Below are 27,356 nucleotides of genomic sequence, written 5' to 3'. Positions count from 1 at the left end.
CAGGTTCACCCGAAAATAATTTTCCAGCTTGCCTAGTTCACGAATAAATTCATTTGCCCATCCAAACGTTAATGTTTTCCAACGAAAATTTTTACACATATAATATAACATATAAACATCAGGTTCATGCCAATAAATCACCAAAAATGAGCCTTATCATGGCCGAACAAAACAGGGGCAGTTTCGGAAATTTCTTGTCATGACCTCTACTTTGAGTTTCCAACAATAATACTCCATGAATCTATCATTATAACCATTAAACTACCATTAAATCCAACATTCATCATTTAATCAGCAACAACAACCCAATTGTGGGAATACAAAGAGCCCACTTTCACATTTTACAACCATTTCAAGCCATCCATACACATGCAATAGCTTAAAGATGCATTTCTACCATCATAATCCAAGCTTAAGGTGTAGGATGAAGTTATACCTCTTTAGTGTCTTACACCCAGAAATTTTCGGTCCTCAAGGCTCCAAGAAACCGTGAAAATGCAGCCCTTTTGTTAGCTAAATCCAACCTCCAAGTAGTTTGCTAGATGATCTCCAAGTTTGGTGAAGATTGGTTGAGGTTTTGGGTTGATTTAGTGAAGAAATTTGTGAAGCAAGAGAGTGAGTGAGAGAGGAGATGTTGGCCGGCTGTCTTGGTGAGAGAAGGTGGAGAGTGATCAGATTTCTTTTAGCTTCCAAGAGAAGATTAAATGAGTGGTGCACAATCACTCCAAAGTCAACTCACATTAGGGCTCGTTTGGCACGTTTTAGGCTCGATTTTCTCGCGCGTTTGGTTCACTAGTGCACTGAACCTCCAATGCATTTATATTCATGTAAGTATTATTCACTCTTAATTGTCCCGAAATAAGGGTCTAAAGTCCCTCAAATAAAGTCGCGCGTGTGAAAACGCGTACCGTCAAATTTAACGTTATAACGCGAAACTTCCGAGAAATTCTTATAACGATTGCACTACTAACTATCACTTGAGTATTTAATCATAAGATTACCTATTTTAGGACCATAGTACAAGTCTCCAATATTCCAAGCTTATTGTGCTCCTACGCGGATAAAATCTCCAAGCACTATTCACTGTTTTTACTAAACGCGCTCCAGGAAATTAATTTTTGAAACGAGTCTCTTTAAAAATATAACGAAATTATATTACCATGTATTTAGGTCTAATAGATCTAGAAAATAATACTCGGAATAAATGAACAAGTAAATAATTAAATAAGCTCAAAATAGGGTTTTAATAGGAGTTTTACGAGTCCTCACATGAGTCGAGTGTTAACTCCTCAAATCTCCAATAAATTTGTATCCATGCGTCTTTTGGAAAACTATCCACGCGTGAGTAGTATATGCTCACTTAGAACTTATTCACCTTTAATTCTCGATTAACTTTTCTTAATCTGCTATTGTCCGTTCTTAATTTCCCCAGGATAATCATACTCTCGAATATAATATCACCTTGAAACACTCGTGTTCATTATTTCTCACCTAAACAATCCTCTGAAAATTGAAGTTGTTAACGGGGCGTTTTAAAAGTATAATGAAGACATTATTCCATACGAATGGATTTAAAATTGTCGTAATAAATTATTTGGGAGAAACAGGTGGTTAAATACTTAATTAAACCATTAATATTCGATAAAAATAAGAAATTTTTCGGGTCTTCACATGTAGGGCGTTGCCCCAGTAGAAGTCCGAATAGCTGTTCTATACGCCATTAGTGCATAGGGGAGCTTCTCATGCCAATCACGATGTCTTTCGGTCATCTTATGAATTATCTTTTTCAAGTTCTTATTTGCGACCTCCACAGCTCCATTCATCTGTAGCCTATAAATAGAGGAATTTTGGTGCTTGATCTTGAACTATTCGTACAATCCATCCACCATGTCATTGTTAAGATTCTTAGCATTGTCGGTGATTAATATCTCAGGCACACCAAATCGACAAACGATATGTTTCCGCAGAAAATCGGTCACCACCTTCTTAGTCACATGCTTGTAAGACTCAGCTTCAACCCACTTGGTAAAGTATTCAATTGCTACCAGAATAAATCGATGCCCGTTTGAAGCGGGAGGGTCAGTGGCTCTAATCACGTCCATACCCCACATTGAACATGGCTAGGGAGCAGTCATACTGTGTAATTCTGTGGGGGGAGTGCACATAACATCTCCATGCTATTGATATTTGATGCATTTCCTAACAAAAACTACACAATCATGCTCCATAGTTAGCCAAAAATATCCGGTCCTCATAATCTTCTTTGCTAATAAGTAGCCGTTCATATGTGATCCACACACACCACTATGTACTTCTTTCATCAAGTATTCTGCTTTACCTTCATCAACACATCTCAGAAGGCCCAAGTCTGACGTCCTTTTGTATACCATCTCTCCATTCAAGAAAAATTTGGATGATAATCTGCCCAAGAAGCTTTTAGCAGTCGTATCGGTCCCTAGAGGATAGGACCCCGTTTTGAAAAATTTCTTGATATCGCTGTACCAGGAACGGCCATCGGGAGATTTTTCCACAACTAGGCAATGAGCAGGTTTTTCTTGTAGATGAATTTGGATAGGTTCGATTATCAACTCGTTTGGATGTTGAATCATTGAAGATAAAGTGGCCAAAGCATCGGCAAAGACATTTCTGACATGTGGAATATGCCAGAACTCCAAACTCCTAAACTTGTTTGCCAACACCAATAAACTGCAATGATAGGGCAAGATCTTTGAATCCCGAGTGATCCACTCCTTGAGAGTCTGATGTACAAGCAAATCGGAATCGCTGAACACTAGAAAATCCTTAACCTCCATTTCCAATGCCATTTTTAACCCAAAAATACAAGCCTCATATTCGGCCATGTTATTAGGACAAGGAAATCGTAGTTTAGCGGAACCAGGATAATGCTTCCCTTCTGGCGATACTAGAACAGCTCCAATATCGGCTCCAAAGGAATTTGATGCACCATCAAAGAATAGCCTCAATTCAGAACATTTTTCATTCATGTCTTCCATTGTACCAATGAACAGGACCTCCTTATCTGGAAAATAAGTATGAAGTGGCTGATAATCATCTTCTTTCGGATTCTCAGCCAGGTGATCTGTTATGGCCTGCCCCTTGATGACTTTTTGCATGGTGAAAATGATGTAGAATTCTGAAAGAATCATCTACCATTTTGCCATACGTCCCGTCGGCATAGGTTTTCCTAACAAATATTTCAAAGGGTTGGAGCGGGAAATGAGGTAGATAGTATGACTGAGCAAGTAATGCCTCAACTTTTGAGCGGCCCACGCTAAAGCACAATAACTCTTCTCAAGAAAAGAATAGTTGGCCTCATACGCAATGAACTTCTTGCTGAGGTAATAGATGGCTTGCTCCTTCTTTCCCGACTCATCGTGTTGTTCAAATACGCATCCCATAGCTTCATCCAACACAGTTAAGTACATGATCAGAGGTCGACCAGGTTTGGGTGGCACTAAAACCGGAGGAAGCACCAAATAGTCCTTGATCTTATCAAACACCTGTTGGCATTCTTCACTCCAATACAATGGCACATTGTTCTTCAATAATTTAAACAAAGGCTCACATGTGTGGGTCAACTGGGCGATGAACCTTCTAATAAAGTTAATCTTCCCTAAGAATCTCTTCACATCCTTTTGTGTTTTTGGTACTGGCATTTCACGAATGGCTTTAATCTTTGTCGGATCTATCTCGATACCCTTCTTACTGACAATGAATCCCAATAACTTTCCGACAGGGGCCCCGAATTCACACTTCACAGGATTTAATTTCAAACTATATCTTCTCAATCTTTCAAATAACCTTTCCAAGTCAATCAAATGATCCTTCACTCTCTTGGATTTGATAATGATGTCATCCACATAAACCTCCATCTCCCTATGAATCATATCATGGAACAGGGTGGTCATGGTCCTTTGATAAATGGCGCCGGCATTTTTCAATCCAAACAGCATTATTCGGTAGCAAAATGTCCCCCATGGCATGATAAAAGCAGTTTTCTCCCTATCTTCCTCTGCCATTAAGATCTGGTGATACCCAGCAAAACAATCAGCAAATGATTCGATCTCATGTCCAGCGGTATTGTCCAGAAGAATATGAATGTTTGGCAACGGAAAATCTTCTTTTGGACTGGCCTTATTAAGATCCCTGTAATCGACACAAACTCGCACTTCTCCACTTTTCTTCGGAGCAGGTACAGCATTCGAAAGCCAAATAGGATAATGAGACACCATGATGATTCTAGCATTGAGCTGCTTCTCGATTTGTTCCTTAATTTTGAGGCTCATGTCTGGCTTAAACTTGCGAGGTTTTTGCTTTACTGGTGGAAAATTCGGATCAGTCGGTAATCGATGGACCACTATATCTGTTGAAATTCCAGGCATATCAGCATAGGACCAGGCAAACATATCTTGAAACATGGTCAAAAACTCAATCATCTCTTTTCTCTGTTTCGTATTCAAATGAATGCTAATTTTATCTCCTTAACCTCAGTCTCAGTGCCAATATTAATGGTTTCTATTTCTTTTAAGTTCGGTTTGGATTTCTCTTCAAATTGTTCAAGATTCTTTAATAAAGACTCAGATTCTTCCTCGTTATCGCTCTCGTCTTGAATTTCTGATTCCAAAATTTCAAATTCGAGAGAGATATTGAGGTTGCAATCGTCAAATTCCAGAATAGTGATATCCAAAGGGTCAATGCGTTTTATTTTTGGCCATCTGAAAAGAATGAAATAGATATAACAATGCGTAAATAAATCAATTTGGGAAATAAACAATTGTGCATTTTATTGAAATTCAAAGTAAAGGATAACATCATGACATGCTACATAACAAGAGATTTAACATAAGACTTGCATTGGAAAACATTTGATTAAAAACTATTTACAAACTGAAAGACAAAAGATAAGTAATGCGAATGATTTCTCTCATGTCGACCAAAGGCAATCCCCTAAATTTATCGAAATTCCCTTCGGGAGGGAAGGAGATCATTGGTCCAATTTTTCATTACTTCAACAGGCACCTCAGAAAACTCTGAATTCTCTGATGACTCCCCCTCAGAAACAACCCCCACAAATAGCTCAGATAATCCAATATCCACTTTCTCGATCGGGTCCACTTCAGATCTAATCACCTCCGATGGATAAGGAAAAGTACAGTACAACGGTGGGATGCTTATGATAAGTTGCCTCCCTTCCTTCTCTGCCCTCTTGCGATTCATCATTTTTTTCTTATCCTTGTCAATAGGTTGAAACCCTAATTCGAAGGTGTCCTTCTTTCCTTGAATCTCTATTGGTTCCAAAACCCCTTGTAGGTTACGCCCAAGGCCCTTGCCCAAGGCCCTTGCCTATCTCATATCCTTCTCGAATCAGCTTTTTAGCCATCATAACACTGGTTTCGGGTAAATTCATTTTCATCATTGCCTTGTCTTTAGATCCCCAACCTACTGAGACAATATCAGCCACGTGGTAAGGAGAAACCAGAGTTTTCCAATCATTTTCCTCTTCCAATGCAGGTGTAGACACCAAAATTTTCGTTTATTTAACTTAATGTTAGATTTATTTGTTATTCTAGTTTTATTTTATTTTATTTTATTTTATTTTATTGATTAGATGATAATTAATACTCATTTTTGTTTATTTTTATAAGTAGGTTCATGATTTTATTTTTCAAATATTTTTGCATTAAAATTTCTAAAAAAGAAAAAGGTTTTTTTCAATCATCTTAGATTCAATTTGAAAAACAAAAAAATATAATTGACATTTGAAAATTTTCAGTTTGTTTTAATTTGTTTTTAAATTGATTTTTGAAGAAAAACAAAAATGATAAAAATAATAGGAAATTGTGTAAATAGGTGGAAGCTTGCATATTAGACAAATGGGGGACATGCAATGGGAACAAGTGTCCCTTTATATTTTTAACAACACAACACCTAAAAGGTGAGGTGTTGGGACACTTGCTTGGCTTAGGAAATTTTGGGGGAACAAAAAATCAAAAGAAAATACAAAAGAAGAGAGTTGGGGGCTAGGGGTAAGAAGGAGAGCTGGAGTGGGAGAAGAGAGGGGAGGTAGCGGAGAAAAAACAGAGGAACGAAAGGAAGCTACAAAAAAATAAAGCAAGGGGGGAAGAAAAAGGGGGGCTGTGAGGACTTACAAATTCCTTATATTTTTTCTCAAAAATGTCCTTTTATTTGGAAATTATTCATTTATTATAACCCTACTACCCAATCGCTCCACAATAAGTGCAAATGAACCTAAAAAGTAGGGTTTCACATTTCGTTTTCTAGTTGGAGCAAGTTAGGGTTTTCACGTGTATCCATAGTGTAATTATCCGGTACGAAGTAAGGATCAAATTTAGTGCTTAAGAGTGACTTTTAGGTGAGAAATAATATGTGATTAGAAGCAATGATATAAAATTAGTGAATAGGAAGTAAAAACCCTAGTACGTGTGATTTAAGAAAAAACGGTGCGAACTGACGTGTACCGTGCACTACCGATTGAATACACCACTTGGTCACCACTTTCTTACCATACAAGCTCATTACTATTTGATCAAAATATCCCCTCATTTCCAGCTGGCTTTGGCTGAAAATTTTGACCAAAATTGCAAGGAAAAAAACAAAAAAAATGAGTGGAAATTGGGGTGACACTTGTTGGCCATTGAAAGCCTTGACCAAGACTAAGTAGTCTTACCTTCTTATCACCACAGAGCTGCCTTTCTTCATCATTTTTCTGTTGCTTTGGCTGAGAGAGAGGGAGATAAAAACCAAGGGAGAGCTGCACCAATTCATCTTGGGTTTGAGTCATCCAAGTAAGGAAACAAGAAACTAAACCGATTAAAACCTTCCTTGAGTGTTTAGCTAGTGGTGTGTTGGTGAAACTTTGGAAGGAAAAGCTAGGGCTGCTCTTGGTAGTCACTTTAGCAAGGTAATAATTCTGATTTCCCCATTTCTTACTCTTAATCTTGTTTAACTTGGCATAACACCTTAGATTTGTGGTGGATGATAGCTATTATCATGATTTGGGTGGATATAGTGTATGTTTTTTTTAGTTACATGAGTTAGGGTTTGAAGGCGTTGCTGCCTATACTTGTTGTATGGATAGTATATGTTGTATCTAAGCTTATATAAGAGGTTGTGGTAGTGATTGAAGTAAGAAATGAAGAAAGTTTCTTTTGAAACCGTAAAATTCCAGATTTCTGGAAAATTGTAGTTCAGTTCTGTCTGGTTCCAGTTCATGATGTTAGAGGCTGAATTAGCCTTGGCATAAAACATGAAAGTTGTAGAAAATGATATTTTATAGTTTCCTACAAAATTTCAGGCCAATCAGAGCAATGTAGCCTGTAAAAATATCAAAATACCCTCACTGCCCTAGGATGCATCCAGCGATCCATTTTAGACAATTCATCCAATTGACCGTGTCTATTCACTATGATCTGTGCTGATTTAGCCATTTGCCAAAACATGAAAATTTTATTATTCTGTCTTAGCTTTTCAACGCCTCCAAGATAGCCTTAAACGGACTTTGGCAGCCTGAGATATGACCATTTGAATGTAGTACGGTTAATTAGCCGACTAGTTGGAATTTGGTTCTGTGAACTGGGAATTTGACTAGGCTACACTGGAAATTTGACTAAGTGATCTTCATGATAATTTTAGCCCTGTGTCTTAGCTTCAAAATGGCATAAATTTCATTCCAATCTGATAAGCGTAGCCTCGGATGTGTCCATTCCGCAAAAACCCATCAAATCTGTCTTTTGTTAAACTTCATTTCCGCACTTGTTGTTAGCTTAATTTTTGTACTTGTATTGTCTTGAGTCTATTGAACGGCTATTGAAATGAATTTGTGTTGTGTGTAACCTTGGATTTGATTAAGGAAAATAATGAAGCCAAAAATGGCTGGAAATAGGAAAATACAAAGGGCATGTTGCCCAAATTTACGCTCGAGGACTAGAGAAATATACTTGCGACTTGAGTAAGGGTTAAGAGTGATTACTACTTGAACCATCTAGGACATTTGCTACTTTGTTTAGCGAGGGTTATACGTTAGAACCTAGCCGAACTTGTACCCTTAGGAAAAGCGGTAATAATCACTATAAATCCATTTTCCTTGTACTTTCGACTCAAAAGTCATTTCCAAGTAAACATGTTACAAAATTTTTCAGTTTGAAAAGCGAGCAACTGTTTCATGACCACTCTCCAAGAAAATTTTAATTTTTTGATTTTATTGAATGAAACGTCTAAGTTTCGAACCTTAGTTGATTTTCAAAATTCTTAAATCAAGTTTTATCGCAGATTTAGACTCCAAACCCGGAGTACCTTCCAGACGCGAATAGTAGAGGTACTACTTTTGGTGAGTGCTTCCAAATATCTGATTGAACTTGATGTTTGTAATTTATCTTTGACCAACGTGATTACGTGATATATAAGTGATTTGATAGGGCAAGGGTGTACTTTATCGCACTTGCTCTGATAAGAATTGTTCTTGTTTACCTATTTCACTTGACTTGCTCTACATGCATATGAATTATATCTTGCCTGGAATTCCAGAAACCCTGTGGCTAGTTAATCGAGTCGAGCCGGCAAGGGTCTGGTCTATTAGATAACGAACCCTGGGTAACTAGTAATGTCGAGTGGAGTGTTATCTCCTCGACAAATCGGTATACTCGAGTATTATCACCTGTGTTTCATGTGGCGTACGGGCCCGGAAAAGGGGGTTGATCGGTGGACGGAAACTGGCGTGAAGTGGGGTTTTCTTTCTGGACTAGTTATTACTGAAAGTTGACGGAGTGTCAACTACCAATCGATCAAGCTGGGATGGAGCCGAGACATGACCTACTGTATCCTTACCTATGAATATAATCCATATATTTCTTGACTACCTGAAGTATTATCTCTTTGATTGGACTTGTTTGCTTGCTATTTCACTATTACACTGTTATTACTTTGTTTGATGGCCAATTTGATATTTGGAACTTCACTGAGCTTTGGTTCACTCCGTTAGTTTTGTTTTCCTTACCGGGGTACGAGCGAGAGTGAGACATGTAAAGACTAGCGTAGTTTAGTTGTTTTGACTTTTGACTTGTACTCGCGTTATTTCTTGAATAGAATGTTTTGTATTTGGATTGTATACACTTTGAACCAGTTTGGGTATATTGAGGCTTTGTATCTTGATTGTGCATCAATGTAAATTATAAGCTTGAATTGCGATGTTATTTGTGGTCCATGGACGTATACACGTGATACGAGTGAGTGAGTCCTGGCGAGAGTTGGACAGGCGGTCCGCCGAACCCTTTGGTATGCCTTAGGGGGAGGTGGGGTCGTCACAGGAGCGGCGGACAAGGAAGAAATAGGGGGAAGGCTGAGCGAGGGGACTTGAGGGAAAAGGCAAGAAAAAACAAAAAAATAAAAAAGGGGAGCGGCGAAGAAAACAGAGGAAAAAAAGGGAAATCTGAGAACCAAGGGAGAGGGTAACGGATGAGGAGTCTGGGAAGAAAAAGGAAAAAAGAAAAAGAAGGGGAACAAGAACAGAGGGCATCATCTGAGAGGAAAAGGGAAAGAAAAAAGAACAGAGCAAAGGAAAAAACCGGGGGGAACGAACAGAGAGTGAGGCTTCGGCTGGGCAAGGAAAAAGAAAAAACAGAGGAAGAAGAGGATAGAAACAAAAATAGGGAGAAGCATTTGTTTGCAAATATCTGGAAATTTGCGAATTAGCCCCTGAACCATAATTAATTTCATCACGGCACGAATAATTTGATTTTTCTTTCAATTAGGTCCTGAATTAATTTCAAATTGACCCTTGTGCTTAGTTCTCTTCATGTTTTGTACATATTGACCTTTGTTCCTTGGCTTTTGCCTAATTTCTGATAGGACCCGAAAATTGGAAAAGTTGACTTATTTCACCCTTTTAGATCTTAATTATCTTTTCATTTTTTTAAGTAGTCTTTTGGGTAGATTAATTCTTGATTTTAGGTTATAATTGTGATTTAATAATTTTATTTGATTTCATCAGGTTGGGTTTTAGTGAAATAGGTGATTTGGGTTAAGAGGTTATTTTTTTACTTGGGTTTAAGGGAGTGGGTTTAGCTTATTTATTTGGGTTTCTGGCTTGGGCTTAGGAAGATAAAGTCCAATACTTTTGGTTGGGTTTTAGGATTGGGTTTTTGATTAATTTGGTTGGGTTTTAACTGGTAAAAAAAGTGGGTTGACCTATTTCATTCCTTTGGACTTCTAATGGGGCCAAGTGGTCTTGGCCCTAGAAGAAGTTAGAAAATGGCCCAATGGCCTGATCCATTAAGAAACCAGAAAGCAAATTTGTAAATCAATTCCTGTACTTCTAAATAATTATGCTATGGCCGTAAAACTTTTGTCATCTTTCAGATAGGTCCCTAATTTAATTGCAAATAGGTCTCTGTATTTTATTTTTCTATAATTATGACCCTAAATCTTTATGATAATTATATGTTGACCCCAGAACTTTGTTAATTTTTGCAATTTAGTCCTTGTTGTTTTAATTTTCTGAATGTAGGTTGTTTACATGATTCAATTTCATGTTTATTTCCATTTTTTTATGATTATTTGTTAATTAAAGTGATGCCTTGACCATTTTATTTGTTTTTGGAGGAAAATAAGAAACTTTTCACTTTCTTAGGTCGCTAATTCAAGGAAGGTGCCCCTATGTGATTTTTGTGTGTGATTGCATGCCTATTAAATGTTTTTATTTCATTTATTTATTTAGGCAATTTAATTGTTTTAATTTTATATATTTATTTTAATTTAATTTGTAATTATTTGGGAAGACAATTAAATGTCAAAATTGTAATAGTTAGGTTATTATTTCATTTTATTTAATTCTTTCCCCCTTTAGATTGTAGTAGGGCTCCCCGAATGTAATAGTTAGGGCTTTATTTGCTTTATTCGCCTTGTGTGTTTTTGCATGCTTATGTGTTACATGTTATTTGCTTTCTTAGGGTCTTGCATCTAGATATCGTGATTATGTGTTATGTGTTTATGTAGTGTTATGTGTTTATTTGATTTTTATTAGTTTTACTTGATTAATTAATTATAAATCAATGTGTGACGTCACCACACTAGTCCAACACTAGTTGCGGTCCAACGCTAGTTGTGAACCTTTTTCTTTGATTTATGTAGACTTGGAGTCGTTTAAAAAAGGATTTTCTATTTTTTTTCCTTAAAAATTTATTTTTAGGTGATTTGGTACACCTTAACTCAATACCAAGTGTGACTCCTATTTTTTCATTAAAAATCAATTTTTAAACTATGTTTTGGGCCAAAAATCGTCACACTTTCAAACCCCATTTAGGCCCTTTTCATTTTTTCTTTACTCATTTTCTTAAAATCAAATAATCATTTTTTAATCAAAATTAATCCCTTTATTCATTGTCTAAATTCAAAAATCATTTTTCATTGAAAATAAATCAAAAATTCATTTTCTACAAAACTTGTTTTTTTATTTTTAAAAATGGGGCGTGACAGCTGTCGACTCCACTAGGGACTTGGAGCGTCCGAGCATTCCATTCAGTCAACCTTTTCTTCTTTTAACCTTCTTATATATCACATTTGGAGGTATTAGGTTGCATTGTTCTTTTCCTTTTCCTTTTTTTTCTCTTTTTAGGGTTTTTTGTGTCTACCACGCGCGTAATTACTCCTCGCACACCATGTATGTGACGAATGGATTGTTTCTTTACTTTTACTTGTATCGTGCTTGCATTTGGGGGGGGTAGCTACCCTAGAACCGTGAACCGCATTTGATGGTATAATCCCTCCCCTCAAAAGAAAAGCACCTCATACGTGCATACATAGTTTTATTTACCATATTTTTCTTTTTTATGTGCGTTTCCCACACTTTCTTGTAGAATTAGGATCAATTGCTTTAGGTAGGCGGATGGTGTGCTCTGCTGCACCCATAGCGATGCCTAAGGGATCACTTGAGCCATCGACCGAAGGCCCTGGGATTGACGACCCTTCGCCTTTAGGTTTGAAGGTTTGGGAACCTGAAGTCTCATCGAGTCTAGATGCATTAGTAAGCTAAATTTCATGCATCCATATTAGAAATACCTTAGGGTAGAGTCGGCCTTATCCTGAGCTAGGGATACTAGGTACGAGAGGAGGGATTCCAACCTTTTTTCTTATTTTGCTTTTTATATTTTATTAATTAGTTGCCACAACGTGTTATGTGTTGAACTAACAACTCTTTATTTTCTTGTCCTTTGCATTCACAAACACTAGAAAATAAGAGATCTGGCATGATTCTCTTTTAGAACCTACCCTTTTAGATAGGCTATTGCACGTTTAAAATTTTGATGTATTACAGTTGTAGGGTAATAATTTGCACATCATTTTAGGCCCACCCTGGCTTACAAATGTCCCTTAAGTCATGTTTCATTTCAAATTTCATATTTAATTGTTTTGATAAATTGGCATCATGCATAAACCTTAGAGCGAATGCCATTTAGGGGATCCCACGTCAGGAATAAACTACCTTGTGTCTCGAATATTTAATCCAAGGAGACTTGCATGTTTATATTTTGTATCATCCAAAGGGATAGTGCACGAGGTAAAGTGGGATCTGATCTTTTCTATGATAATAGAGTAACTTTTGCACATTAGAATATGAACATCTAACAATCATCTCTTGGCCATTTTAACATATTTGGTAAAATTCCCTTGCGTAAAGGACATTAATTTGAAAAAATTCACAAATAATTCCTCATTATTAAGATGGTAAATATATTGAGGCCAAATCTTGATTTTAGGAGGCTCATAGACTAATGCATCGCAATGACTTTTTGAAACTACCAATAGGTAGACAATTCAATCAATTTTTTAATAAACCATCAATTTCATTCAATCCATTGGACCATTTTATTCATCAATTTCATCCAATCCATTTTTTTTTTCAATTCATTCATTTTTAGGACAATCTAGTCATTTTGAACAAATTATTCATTCTTAAATAAATCATTAATTCCATTCACCTTTAGAACAATTTAGTCATTTTCAAATAAATCATTAACTCAATCCATTCATTCACTTTTAGGACAATCTAGTCAATTTTGAATAAATCATCAATTTCATTTGACCAATTTACCCTCTTTTAGGGTGATTCGATCAATTTTGAATAAATCATCAATTTCATTCAATTCATTTGACCAGTTCACCCATTTTTAGGATGATCTAGTCAATTTTGAGTAAACCATCAATTTCATCCGATCCACTTGACCCGTTTTGTTTTCTTTGAGGGTTCCCTGAGTAAACTAGTCGAGACATTACAATTCTTTCAAGAGTAGGCTCTTTCACACATCATTTTACGTGTCGATCAAAGTAATCAATCCATTCAGACTTGGTTATCATTTTGTTGGAAAAAATGTCTCTTCTCACTCCAATTGGTCAAAATTTTTAAATTATTTTTCACTCAATCAGTTGATCGGATTCATCAGGTATTGTATGGTGCCTACCCTAGAGTATTGCATTTTCATTCTAGGCCAACCCTTGCCATAAAAGGGCTCCCCCATAGGACATGCATACCGATTTTACAATTTTGCTTACTAATTCTGGGTATTTTTTCTTTTATTTTTCCCCCCTCCCCTGCATTTATAAAAGATGTCTCATTAAGATAAAAAATATTTTTCTATATCTGATAACAATTTTGATCTAATAAAGTTTGAAAATTGCAAGTATTACTTGATTCTTGGGCAGACTCTACAATGTAAAACATGAAAGATTTATCTGAAAGCGCTAGACTAAAGCATCTAAGAGACTTCATAATTGTTTGTCAAAGAAAAAAAATTGTTTATTTGATTTGTTAATACATTTTTGTTCCAAAAGAAAAGGAGACAAAAAGCATGTATATGTGGAGCTCTTTAGAGATTTTTCTTTTCTCATTTGTATTATGATTGAACAAGAAATTTGGTTTCAAACTTTTCCAGCAATAAAGTTTTCCATTTAGACAACAATTGTTTTGTATATAATCATGTATATTTCATTCTTTATTGGTTATTTGAGGGATTTCATGATGAATTTTAAGAAATAAGACTAAATTGAGATTTGTCAACCTCTTGCCTGAAAATTCACAAGTGTATGTTTTCTAAAATCTTTGTATACACTAGATCGGTGATCCAAACTGTACAATAAGAGTGCTCGGAATTAAAAGAGGTCACTCAAAGTGATTGGTCTGTCTCGAAAAACCCAATGCAATACCTTTTTCTCCTTCACTGTACCATTCATATTTTGTGACGACCCCACCTTCCCCTAAGGTGAACCAAAGGGTTTAACGGACCGCCTGCCCAACTCTCGCCGGGACTCAGTCATTCACTACAGTCCTCAAATAGATTACAATATAAATCTCAAATATTACATCAAATTCTCCAATAATTACATGTCATAAGCAAAGCGGAAACAATTCTCAACTATACATAAAACGATTTCCAAATCCAAACTGTACAAGATATATGCCATCCAGTCACGTGAATAATTACTACAAGCCTTCCTTCGCCACGAGCCCTGTGGAGGGGAACAAAATATTTTTGGGGTGTGCTAAAAGCTCAGCGAGTTACCAGTAAAAGCAGTAATCAAATCAGTTTCACAATAGTTCATTTCAATGATGTCATGAATCAGTAATCAAATGTACGTTTATTGCTCTTGTGAGCCAGTGAAATCCTTGCACTTAAACATCCAACGCTCAAAATGATCCAGTAACAGTAAACAGTGAGAGAGGGAGCCATTTGCTCCAAATAAACAGGAGTGGAAACGTTGGTGTTCAGCACAAGACTTCCCAAGAACTCCGAGAAGCAAAATCATGTCATGAACTCACATGCAAGCACGCATGATATGCAATCGAGTAAATAATGCAAGAAAACAGTTCATAAGTAGCTTTGGAAATAGTTTGAGGTCACTCACCAACCACGGCTCTTAATCCTCATCCATCATAGACAGTTTTCCTCGATCAAGTCCAAGCTCTTCATTCTATCAAGAATTAACCCAAACTCACAGCGATTAAACGTTCTCAAAGATTGGACAGCACTTGCCCTTAAATTCCTTATTTTCCATCCTACAAGGCATTGCAAATCACATCTCAACTCAATCACAATAAAGCCCCAAAGTCATACAAGTACGAAATCAAACTAGGAAAATGTCCGGAAATGAAGTTTAAGTTATAAACCAAAAGACAGATTTGCCGTCGCTTAGCGTAATGCCCACAACCAAAGCTACACTTATCGGATTGGGGTGAAATTATACCGTTTCAGAGCTAAGACAAAGGCCTACAACTTTGATGAAGACAACTCAGTCCAATTTGCAATGTATCTAGGTCAAAAGTCCGGATTACAGAACCAAAATCTCACATTCGGGCTAGTTAACCGCATGCGTAAACAACCATAACTCAGGCTACCGAAGTCCAAATGAGGTGATTCCAGGGGCGTTGGAAAGCTAAGATACAAGGATATAAGCCTTAAGAAGATAATGACAACCAAATCAGTAGTATTCCTGGTCGAAACAACCAATTACAGAAGCTGATTAGCATGTTCGGATAGAAACAGGGCAGCAGGGGTATTTCAGTCTTTTCACAGGCTACGTTGCTCCGATTGAGCTGAAATTTTGTAGGCAACTATAAAAAACCATTATCTACAACTTTCATGTTTTGTGCTAAGGCTGATTCTATCTCTAACATACTCGAACAAAAACAAGCAGAACAGGGTCATATGGAAACCCTAATCTGGAATTTATGCATCCAAGCTGGAAATTTCTTTAGGCAAAACAAACTAACACATAAACACTAGATATTTCACATATCAAAGCTAGTGAATCATGGCCAATCTTTAAGCTTCATATATGGGCAGAAAATTCACCTATAAAACTGAAAATTTCCATATCACTTCTTCCAACCATGAAATATTGCATAATACTACCAAAATTACAACTATAAGCCACTAATTTACAATTATTGGAAGTAGAGAGAGAGTTTCTTGCCATATGCACCTCTTTACCTCCAAACCCAAAGGTGACAAGCAAATCAAGAGGGATGAAAGATTTTCTTCTTCTAAAACTTCACCAAAAGCTTCTCTCAAAGCTTACCACAAGATTGATCGGTGTAGATTAGGATTTTTCGTTGGATTCTTCATGATTTAAGCAAGAGATCAAGGCTGAATGTTTTTGTGTTTTCTCTCCCTTTTCTGTCTCAAAATTTCGTCCATCATGCTTACAAGAAGAAGAAATGATGAAAACAAAAGGTTTGGTCAAGATAAGAAGAAGAAATCATGGTCTTGGTCAAAGGTCCAACTTGCAATGGTTTCAAGCCACTTGGCTTTCTAGAATGTCACCCAACCTCCTAATCTTCTAACACTAATCCACCTAGCTAATCCCTAATTATCACTAATCATCTTATAAAATAATATCCTTTTATACAAAACTTCAATTAATCGCCAAAATTGTACCCGACTAACCGCAGTAGCGGGCCCCACGTCCATAATACTCTTTAAACTTAACGTGGACTAACTTGAACAAGGAAATGATTTGAAAACTATATTCCTTTATAAAAATGTATAGAAAATTAATATATTGAAGAAAGGTACAAAATTATAGACAAGAAAACAAAATGAATTCTAGAAAATATATAAAAATTTTCGGGTTCTCACACTCATTCTTTCAGGGCGTCACAAACTCCCCTCCTTAAAAGACTGTCGTCCTCGACATTCCATCTTGTACCAATCAAGTCAAGACCTCCCGCAAGAATCACTCAAGCGTTCCAAGCAAACACTAAGAGTCAATAACACCTACTTGTCCGCCTTTCAGGCCTACAAGAATCACTTATATTTCAAACCAAACCCACAGTCCGGCATCCTAAACTTCAAGCCTAGGATACACTATAGAGATCTGAAACCTGAGCTCTGATACCACCTGTGACGGCCCCACCTTCCCCTAAGGTGGACCAAAGGGTTTAGCGGACCGCCTGCCCAGCTCTCGCCGGGACTCAGTCATTCACTACAGTCCTCAAATAGATTACAATATAAATCTCAAATATTACATCAAATTCTCCAATAATTACATGTCATAAGCAAAGCGGAAACAATTCCCAACTACACATAAAATGATTTCCAAATCCAAATTGTACAAGATATATGCCATCCAGTCACGTGAATAATTACCACAAGCCTTCCTTCGCCACGAGCCCTGTGGAGGGGAACAAAATATTTTTGGGGTATGCTAAAAGCTCAGCGAGTTACCAGTAAATTCAGTAATCAAATCAGTTTCACAATAGTTCATTTCAATGATGTCATGAATCAATAATCAAATGTACGTTTATTGCTCTTGTGAGCCAGTGAAATCCTTGCACTTAAACATCCAACGCTCAAAATGATCCAGTAACAGTAAACAGTGAGAGAGGGAGCCATTTGCTCCAAATAAACAGGAGTGGAAACGTTGGTGTTCAGCACAAGACTTCCCAAGAACTCCGAGAAGCAAAATCATGTCATGAACTCACATGCAAGCACGCATGATATGCAATCGAGTAAATAATGCAAGAAAACAGTTCATAAGTAGCTTTGGAAATAGTTTGTGGTCACTCACCAACCACGGCTCTTAATCCTCATCCATCATAGACAGTTTTCCTCGATCAAGTCCAAGCTCTTCATTCTATCAAGAATTAACCCAAACTCACAGCGATTAAACGTTCTCAAAGATTGGACAGCACTTGCCCTTAAATTCCTTATTTTCCATCCTACAAGACATTGCAAATCACATCTCAACTCAATCACAATAAAGCCCCAAAGTCATACAAGTACGAAATCAAACTAGGAAAATGTCCGGAAATGAAGTTTAAGTTATAAACCAAAAGACAGATTTGCTGTCGCTTAGCGTAACGCCCACAACCAAAGCTACACTTATCGGATTGGGGTGAAATTATACCGTTTCAGAGCTAAGACAAAGGCCTACAACTTTGATGAAGACAACTCAGTCCAATTTGCAATGTATCTAGGTCAAAAGTCCGGATTACAGAACCAAAATTTCATATTCGGGCTAGTTAACCGCATGCGTAAACAACCATAACTCAGGCTACCGAAGTCCAAATGAGGTGATTCTAGGGGCGTTGGAAAGCTAAGATACAAGGCTATAAGTCTTAAGAAGACAATGACAACCAAATCAGTAGTATTCCTGGTCGAAACAACCAATGACAGAAGCTGATTAGCATGTTCGGTTAGAAACAGGGCAGCAGCGGTATTTCAGTCTTTTCACAGGTTACATTGCTCCGATTGAGCTGAAATTATGTAGGAAACTATAAAACACCATTATCTACTACTTTCATGTTTTATGCTAAGGCCGATTCTGTCTCTATCATACTCGAACAAAAACGGGCAGAACAGGGTCATATGGAAACCCTAATCTGGATTTATGCATCCAAGCTGGAAATTTCTTTAGGCAAAACAAACTAACACATAAACACTAGATATTTCACATATCAAAACTAGTGAATCATGGCCAACCTTTAAGCTTCATATATGGGCAGAAAATTCACCAATAAAACTGAAAATTTCCATATCACTTCTTCCAACCATGAAATATTGCATAATATTACCAAAATTGCAACTATAAGCCACTAATTTACAATTATTGGAAGTAGAGAGAGAGTTTCTTGCCATATGCACCTCTTTACCTCTAAACCCAGAGGTGACAAGCAAATCAAGAGGGATGAAAGATTTTCTTCTTCTAAAACTTCACCAAAAGCTTCTCTCAAAGTTTACCTCAAGATTGATCGGTGTAGATTAGGATTTTTCGTTGGATTCTTCATGATTTAAGCAAGAGATCAAGGCTAAATGTTTTTGTGTTTTCTCTCCTTTTTATCTCTCAAAATTTATTCCATCATGCTTACAAGAAGAATAAATGATGAAAACAAAAGGTTTGGTCAAGATAAGAAGAAGAAATCATGGTCTTGATCAAAGGTCCAACTTGCATTGGTTTCAAGCCACTTGGCTTTCTACAATGTCCTCCAACCTCCTAATCTTCTAACACTAATCCACCTAGCTATTCCCTAATTATCACTAATCATCTCATAAAATAACATCCTTTTATACAAAACTTCAATTAATCACCAAAATTGTACCCGACTAACCGCAGTAGCGGGCCCCACATCCATAATACTCTTTAAACTTAACGTGGACTAACTTGTGTCAAGGAAATGATTTGAAAACTATATTCCTTTATAAAAATGTATAGAAAATTAATATATTGAATAAAGGTACAAAATTATAGACAAGAAAAAAAAATAAATTCTAGAAAATATACAAAAATTTTCGGGTTCTCACACTCATTCTTTCGGGGCGTCACAAACTCCCCTCCTTAAAAGAATGTCGTCCTCGACATTCCATCTTGTAACAATCAAGTCAAGACATCCCGCAAGAATCACTCAAGCGTTCCAAGCAAACACTAAGAGTCAAAAACACATACTTGTCCGCCTTTCAGTCCTACATGAATCACTGATATTTCAAGCCAAACCCACTGTCCGGCATCCTAAACTTCAAGCCTAGGATACACTATAGAGATCTGAAACCTAAGCTCTGATACCACCTGTGACGGCCCCACCTTCCCCTAAGGTGAACCAAAGGGTTTAGCGGACCGCCTGCCCAGCTCTCACCGGGACTCAGTCATTCACAACAGTCCTCAAATAGATTACAATATAAATCTCAAATATTACATCAAATTCTCCAATAAGTACATGTCATAAGCAAAGCGGAAACAATTCCTAACTATACATAAAATGATTTCCAAATCCAAACTGTACAAGATATATGCCATCCAGTCACGTGAATAATTACTACAAGCCTTCCTTCGCCACGAGCCCTGTGGAGGGGAACAAAATATTTTTGGGGTGTGCTAAAAGCTCAGCGAGTTACCAGTAAAATCAGTAATCAAATCAGTTTCACAATAGTTCATTTCAATGATGTCATGAATCAGTAATCAAATGTACGTTTATTGCTCTTGTGAGCCAGTGAAATCTTGCACTTAAACATCCAACGCTCAAAATGATCCAGTAACAGTAAACAGTGAGAGAGGGAGCCATTTGCTCCAAATAAACAGGAGTGGAAACGTTGGTGTTCAGCACAAGACTTCCCAAGAACTCAGTGAAGCAAAATCATGTCATGAACTCACATGCAAGCACGCATGATATGCAATCGAGTAAATAATGCAAGAAAACAGTTCATAAGTAGCTTTGAAAATAGTTTGAGGTCACTCACCAACCACGGCTCTTAATCCTCATCCATCATAGACAGTTTTCCTCGATCAAGTCCAAGCTCTTCATTCTATCAAGAATTAACCCAAACTCACAGCGATTAAACGTTCTCAAAGATTGGACAGCACTTGCCCTTAAATTCCTTATTTTCCATCCTACAAGGCATTGCAAATCACATCTCAACTCAATCACAATAAAGCCCCAAAGTCATACAAGTACGAAATCAAACTAGGAAAATGTCCGGAAATGAAGTTTAAGTTATAAACCAAAAGACAGATTTGCCGTCGCTTAGCGTAATGCCCACAACCAAAGCTACACTTATCGGATTGGGGTGAAATTATACCGTTTCAGAGCTAAGACAAAGGCCTACAACTTTGATGAAGACAACTCAGTCCAATTTGCAATGTATCTAGGTCAAAAGTCCGGATTACAGAACCAAAATCTCACATTCGGGCTAGTTAACCGCATGCGTAAACAACCATAACTCAGGCTATCGAAGTCCAAATGAGGTGATTCCAGGGGCGTTGGAAATCTAAGATACAAGGCTATAAGTCTTAAGAAGACAATGCAACCAAATCAGTAGTATTCCTGGTCGAAACAACCAATTACAGAAGCTGATTAGCATGTTCGGTTAGAAACAGGGCAGCAGGGGTATTTCAGTCTTTTCACAGGCTATGTTGCTCCGATTGAGCTGAAATTTTGTAGGCAACTGTAAAACATCATTATCTAAAACTTTCATGTTTTGTGCTAAGGTGGATTCTGTCTCTATCGTACTCGAACAAAAACGGGCAGAAAAGGGTCATATGGAAACCCTAATCTGGAATTTATGCATCCAAGCTGGAAATTTCTTTAGGCAAAACAAACTAACACATAAACACTAGATATTTCACATATCAAAGCTAGTGCATCATGGCCAACCTTTAAGCTTCATATATGGGCAGAAAATTCACCAATAAAACTGAAAATTTCCATATCACTTCTTCCAACCATGAAATATTACATAATACTACCAAAATTGCAACTATAAGCCACTAATTTACAATTATTGGAAGTAGAGAGAGAGAGTTTCTTGCCATATGCACCTCTTTACCTCTAAACCCAAAGGTGACAAGCAAATCAAGAGGGATGAAAGATTTTCTTCTTCTAAAACTTCACCAAAAGCTTCTCTCAAAGCTTACCTCAAGATTGATCGGTGTAGATTAGGATTTTTCGTTGGATTCTTCATGATTTAATCAAGAGATCAAGGCTGAATGTTTTTGTGTTTTCTCTCCTTTTTCTCTCTCAAAATTTAGTCCATCATGCTTACAAGAAGAAGAAATGATGAAAACAAAAGGTTTGGTCAAGATAAGAAGAAGAAATCATGGTCTTGGTCAAAGGTCCAACTTGCAATGGTTTCAAGCCACTTAGTTTTCTAGAATGTCCTCCAACCTCCTAATCTTCTAACACTAATCCACCTAGCTAATCCCTAATTATCACTAATCATCTCATAAAATAACATCCTTTTATACAAAACTTCAATTAATCACCAAAATTGTACCCGACTAACCGCAGTAGCGAGCCCCACATCCATAATACTCTTTAAACTTAACGTGGACTAACTTGTGTCAAGGAAATGATTTGAAAACTATATTCCTTTATAAAAATGTATAGAAAATTAATATATTGAATAAAGGTACAAAATTATAGACAAGAAAAAAAAATAAATTCTAGAAAATATACAAAAATTTTCGGGTTCTCACACTCATTCTTTCGGGGCGTCACAAACTCCCCTCCTTAAAAGAATGTCATCCTCGACATTCCATCTTGTACCAATCAAGTCAAGACATCCCGCAAGAATCACTCAAGCGTTCCAAGCAAACACTAAGAGTCAAAAACACATACTTGTCCGCCTTTCAGTCCTACATGAATCACTGATATTTCAAGCCAAACCCACTGTCCGGCATCCTAAACTTCAAGCCTAGGATACACTATAGAGATCTGAAACCTAAGCTCTGATACCACCTGTGACGGCCCCACCTTCTCCTAAGGTGAACCAAAGGGTTTAGCGGACCGCCTGCCCAGCTCTCGCCGGGACTCAGTCATTCACAACAGTCCTCAAATAGATTACAATATAAATCTCAAATATTACATCAAATTCTCCAATAAGTACATGTCATAAGCAAAGCGGAAACAATTCCTAACTATACATAAAATGATTTCCAAATCCAAACTGTACAAAATATATGCCATCCTGTCACGTGAATAATTACTACAAGCCTTCCTTCGCCACGAGCCCTGTGGAGGGGAACAAAATATTTTTGGGGTGTGCTAAAAGCTCAGCGAGTTACCAGTAAAATCAGTAATCAAATCAGTTTCACAATAGTTCATTTCAATGATGTCATGAATCAGTAATCAAATGTACGTTTATTGCTCTTGTGAGCCAGTGAAATCCTTGCACTTAAACATCCAACGCTCAAAATGATCCAGTAACAATAAACAGTGAGAGAGGGAGCCATTTGCTCCAAATAAACAGGAGTGGAAACGTTGGTGTTCAGCACAAGACTTCCCAAGAACTCAGTGAAGCAAAATCATGTCATGAACTCACATGCAAGCACGCATGATATGCAATCGAGTAAATAATGCAAGAAAACAGTTCATAAGTAGCTTTGGAAATAGTTTGAGGTCACTCACCAACCACGGCTCTTAATCCTCATCCATCATAGACAGTTTTCCTCGATCAAGTCCAAGCTCTTCATTCTATCAAGAATTAACCCAAACTCACAGCGATTAAACGTTCTCAAAGATTGGACAGCACTTCCCCTTAAATTCCTTATTTTCCATCCTACAAGACATTGCAAATCACATCTCAACTCAATCACAATAAAGCCCCAAAGTCATACAAGTACGAAATCAAACTAGGAAAATGTCCGGAAATGAAGTTTAAGTTATAAACCAAAAGACAGATTTGCCGTCGCTTAGCGTAACGCCCACAACCAAAGCTACACTTATCGGATTGGGGTGAAATTATACCGTTTCGGAGCTAAGACAAAGGCCTACAACTTTTATGAAGACAACTCAGTCCAATTTGCAATGTATCTGGGTCAAAAGTCCGGATTACAGAACCAAAATCTCACATTCGGGCTAGTTAACCGCATGCGTAAACAACCATAACTCAGGCTACCGAAGTCCAAATGAGGTGATTCCAGGGGCGTTGGAAAGCTAAGATACAAGGCTATAAGTCTTAAGAAGACAATGACAACCAAATCAGTAGTATTCCTGGTCGAAACAACCAATGACAGAAGCTGATTAGCATGTTCGGTTAGAAACAGGGCAGCAGCGGTATTTCAGTCTTTTCACAGGTTACATTGCTCCGATTGAGCTGAAATTATGTAGGAAACTATAAAACACCATTATCTACTACTTTCGTGTTTTATGCTAAGGCCGATTCTGTCTCTATCATACTCGAACAAAAACGGGCAGAACAGGGTCATATGGAAACCCTAATCTGGATTTATGCATCCAAGCTGGAAATTTCTTTAGGCAAAACAAACTAACACATAAACACTAGATATTTCACATATCAAAGCTAGTGCATCATGGCCAACCTTTAAGTTTCATATATGGGCAGAAAATTCACCAATAAAACTGAAAATTTCCATATCACTTCTTCCAACCATGAAATATTGCATAATACTACCAAAATTGCAACTATAAGCCACTAATTTACAATTATTGGAAGTAGAGAGAGAGTTTCTTGCCATATGCACCTCTTTACCTCTAAACCCAAAGGTGACAAGCAAATCAAGAGGGATGAAATATTTTCTTCTTCTAAAACTTCACCAAAAGCTTCTCTCAAAGCTTACCTCAAGATTGATCGGTGTAGATTAGGATTTTTCGTTGGATTCTTCATGATTTAAGCAAGAGATCAAGGCTGAATGTTTTTGTGTTTTCTCTCCCTTTTCTCTCTCAAAATTTCGTCCATCATGCTTACAAGAAGAAGAAATGATGAAAACAAATGGTTTGCAAGATAAGAAGAAGAAATCATGGTCTTGGTCAAAGGTCCAACTTGCAATGGTTTCAAGCCACTTGGCTTTCTAGAATGTCCTCCAACCTCCAAATCTTCTAACACTAATCCACCTAGCTAATCCCTAATTATCACTAATCACCTTATAAACTATCATCCTTTTATATAAAACTTCAATTAATCGCCGAAATTGTACCCGACTAACTGCAGTAGCGGGCCCCACGTCCATAATACTTTTGAAACTTAACGTGGACTAACTTGTATCAAGGAAATGATTTGAAAACTATATTCCTTTATAAAAATGTATAGAAAATTAATATATTGAAGAAAGATACAAAATTATAGCAAGAAAACAAAATAAATTCTAGAAAATATATAAAAATTTTCGGGTTCTCACACTCATTCTTTCGGGGCGTCACATATTTTGCCCACTTCTATTAACCCAAAAAAAAATCAGTCACATTGATTGATAAATTGTAAATTGGGGCAGTCTTTGCTTAAAAAATATACACGGGGTCTAATTAGATTCAATCCACATGTAAGTTAAAACAAAATGTACATTATTCTTGTTTGTTTTGAAAGTTTGGAATGATACTTCAAGCGTTTGTTTATCTATCTATATAGATTTTATCATTTGAGCCTTTAAAGGAATAATTTCGTTTCAAATAAGAGCCTTAATGATCATTACTCTATAGTGAAAAAATTTTCAAATACTAAAAGGGAATAGATTTTCAATGAGCTATTCTTTACTTTGGTTGTCATGAGGCGTAAGAATGATACTTTGGCTATCGTTCCTACAATCTAAACACTATTTTTCCCTTGCATCCTCATTTGAGCTAAAATGGGTGGTTCTTTTCAAAAGCACTTATGATCGCACCCCACATTGGGGAGGAGGTTGGAGAATTTTGCAAGAAAAAGAGAAAAGGCAAAAATGCTAAAATTAAAAGAAGAGAGGGAATCACAAATTGGGCAAATTTGATTCTATCATTAATATCTGGGTTTCAATTTTGGAAAAAAAGGGAAAAAGAAAAGGAAAAGTATTTGTCTGGTGGATCACTTATGTTTCACAGATATGGATGAACATGAGTCTTCTCCAGTCAATTAATTCAGATACATGCAAGAAATTTCACATTAATGAAAGTTTATTTTCAGAATTAATGTAAGGAACGGAATAAAAAGTCAGACCCTCTTATTTTCCAATCAAACATTCTGTCTCTAGTTATTCCTTTTGAACCTTCAGAATGATCATTTTGTTTGGCAACCCCTGAGAATCGCAAATCCCCATACTGGGACAGATTTTGAAAAGTTCAAAGGAATGGCAGAAGGCCAAAAGAAAGAAAATAAAGGAAAAGAAAGCCTCAGTTAAAAATAAACTGGGGCAAATTGTGAATTTCAACAAGATGAATGAACTGATGAAAAAAAAAAGCAAGAAAAGAAAATGAAAAAAAGAGAACCTCAATTGAGAATAAACTGAGGCAAGTTTTGATTTAACCGTAAAAATAGGGTTGAGATAATAATGCGATTTCAGATCATTTAAACCACTTTTGAAATACGTTTTCAAGCCTAAACTTTTTTAAGTACCCCACCAGACCCCATTACAAAAACTGAAAGTCCTGACTTCTATTTTTTGCAATATCTTTGTCAAGAAATTTTTTAATTAATTGGCAAGTGATGTTCATATACTGATGCCAGGAAATTTTTAGATGTATTTCTGAATTGATTAGGTGTGAGGTTGACACTGCTCATCATGTGAAATCCCGCAAGGACGCTTAAAAGAAAGAAAAAAAGAAAAAGAAAAAAAGCAAGAAAAATAAATACAAAGAAAAATGCAAGAAAGATTCGATGCTGAAGTCCCTGTTGAATGATGATAAAAGTCAAACAAAGTCCAAGATCTTTGAGTCGAAAACTGGGGCATTTTTTGGAAGAAATGCGATCTTCAGTACAATGTCCTTGAAAATCTTATTTCTTTAACTATCGTTTTCAAGTCACATTACAAGTTCATAAAATTCATCGCTGACTTGTCCTTCATGACAACTTGAAGTAAGGATTATGCTCCTAAGGAATCTACCAATCACTCATGATCATAAGGCCATAACCAATTTCCACATGTTTAGCTGTCGTTTCTATCCATATGTTACAAGCTTATAAACCTTATATGTTGACTAAATTTTCTTAAGAAATAAGGGTGACAAACTATTTGGTTTCATTAAGATGTAATATTGAATGGGTTACATATAATTTGGGCACAAGAATAAGACAGATCTTAACCTCTCATTTTCCTTAGCCACTTCAAAATCAGAAATAATACCCATTTGATTGGTCCTGAAAGATGAGCTAACAAGAAATGGTGACCCATTACCCTAAGCATCGATGCTAAAGTGAGAAAGGAATCTTTTGTAATTTGGTATTATTTTGAGAAATTCATCATGAAATTTGCTGTATGAGTTTAAGCAAGACTTTTAATTTTTCTTCACATTATATGTTGGTATGAGATTATTCCGAAAATTTGAGGAAACGCAATTTCCTATTTTGTTCAAATAAATGAAGAGTCATCCAAACAAAATTTTTGCAATCAAATAGGCACCACACTGGCGCAAAATTTTTGTAATACATTTGAGAATTTTGTCCAAGAGTCAAGTAAGATATTTTTGAATCAATCATGTTGCTCTTTACATGAGTAGTGGGTGCATTAATTTTAAAATAAATAAATACATAAATAAAATAAGAAATTTAAGTGCATGTCGTATTTTGGTAAGCCCCCTGTGCAGGTATTCATGACTGAAATCAATAAAGAAACATCTAGTGATGTGGAAGGTCGATACCGAGAAAAAGAGAAGAAAGAAGGAAAAAGGAAAAAGAGCCTGACACTGGGACAAATTATTTTTGAAAAGATTCTCTCAATCAAAAATCTCAAAAAAAAAAAGATCAAAAAATCCCAAAACTAAAAAAAAAGATCAAAAAATCAAAAGATTAAAAATCCCACAAAATCAAAAATCAAAAATAAAAAAAAATCAAGTTTAAATTCTTGTTTCTTGGAAAATAAAATTTAATTTCTTGTTTCTTAAAAAATCAAATTTAATTTCTTGTTGGCGAAGT

At 36.5% G+C, this 27,356-nt stretch overlaps 1 protein-coding gene across 1 annotated transcript; it reads right to left on the bottom strand.

The window, feature by feature from the left end:
- Nucleotides 1-1,667: 1,667 nt before the first annotated feature.
- On the bottom strand, nt 1,668-3,167 carry LOC140016481 (uncharacterized). The gene is made up of 4 exons (XM_072070009.1): nt 2,339-3,167; nt 2,138-2,199; nt 1,876-2,021; nt 1,668-1,830 (listed from the first exon to the last, which is right to left on the bottom strand). The coding sequence occupies exons 1-4, from the start codon at nt 3,165-3,167 to the stop codon at nt 1,668-1,670; spliced, it is 1,200 nt and encodes a 399-aa protein (XP_071926110.1).
- Nucleotides 3,168-27,356: the final 24,189 nt, after the last annotated feature.

This window comes from Coffea arabica, chromosome 11c (genome assembly GCF_036785885.1).
Source record: "Coffea arabica cultivar ET-39 chromosome 11c, Coffea Arabica ET-39 HiFi, whole genome shotgun sequence".
NCBI classification, from domain to species: Eukaryota; Viridiplantae; Streptophyta; class Magnoliopsida; order Gentianales; family Rubiaceae; genus Coffea; species Coffea arabica.
Note: the sequence above shows the minus strand (reverse complement) of the source record. Positions and strands in the feature narration are given on the sequence as shown.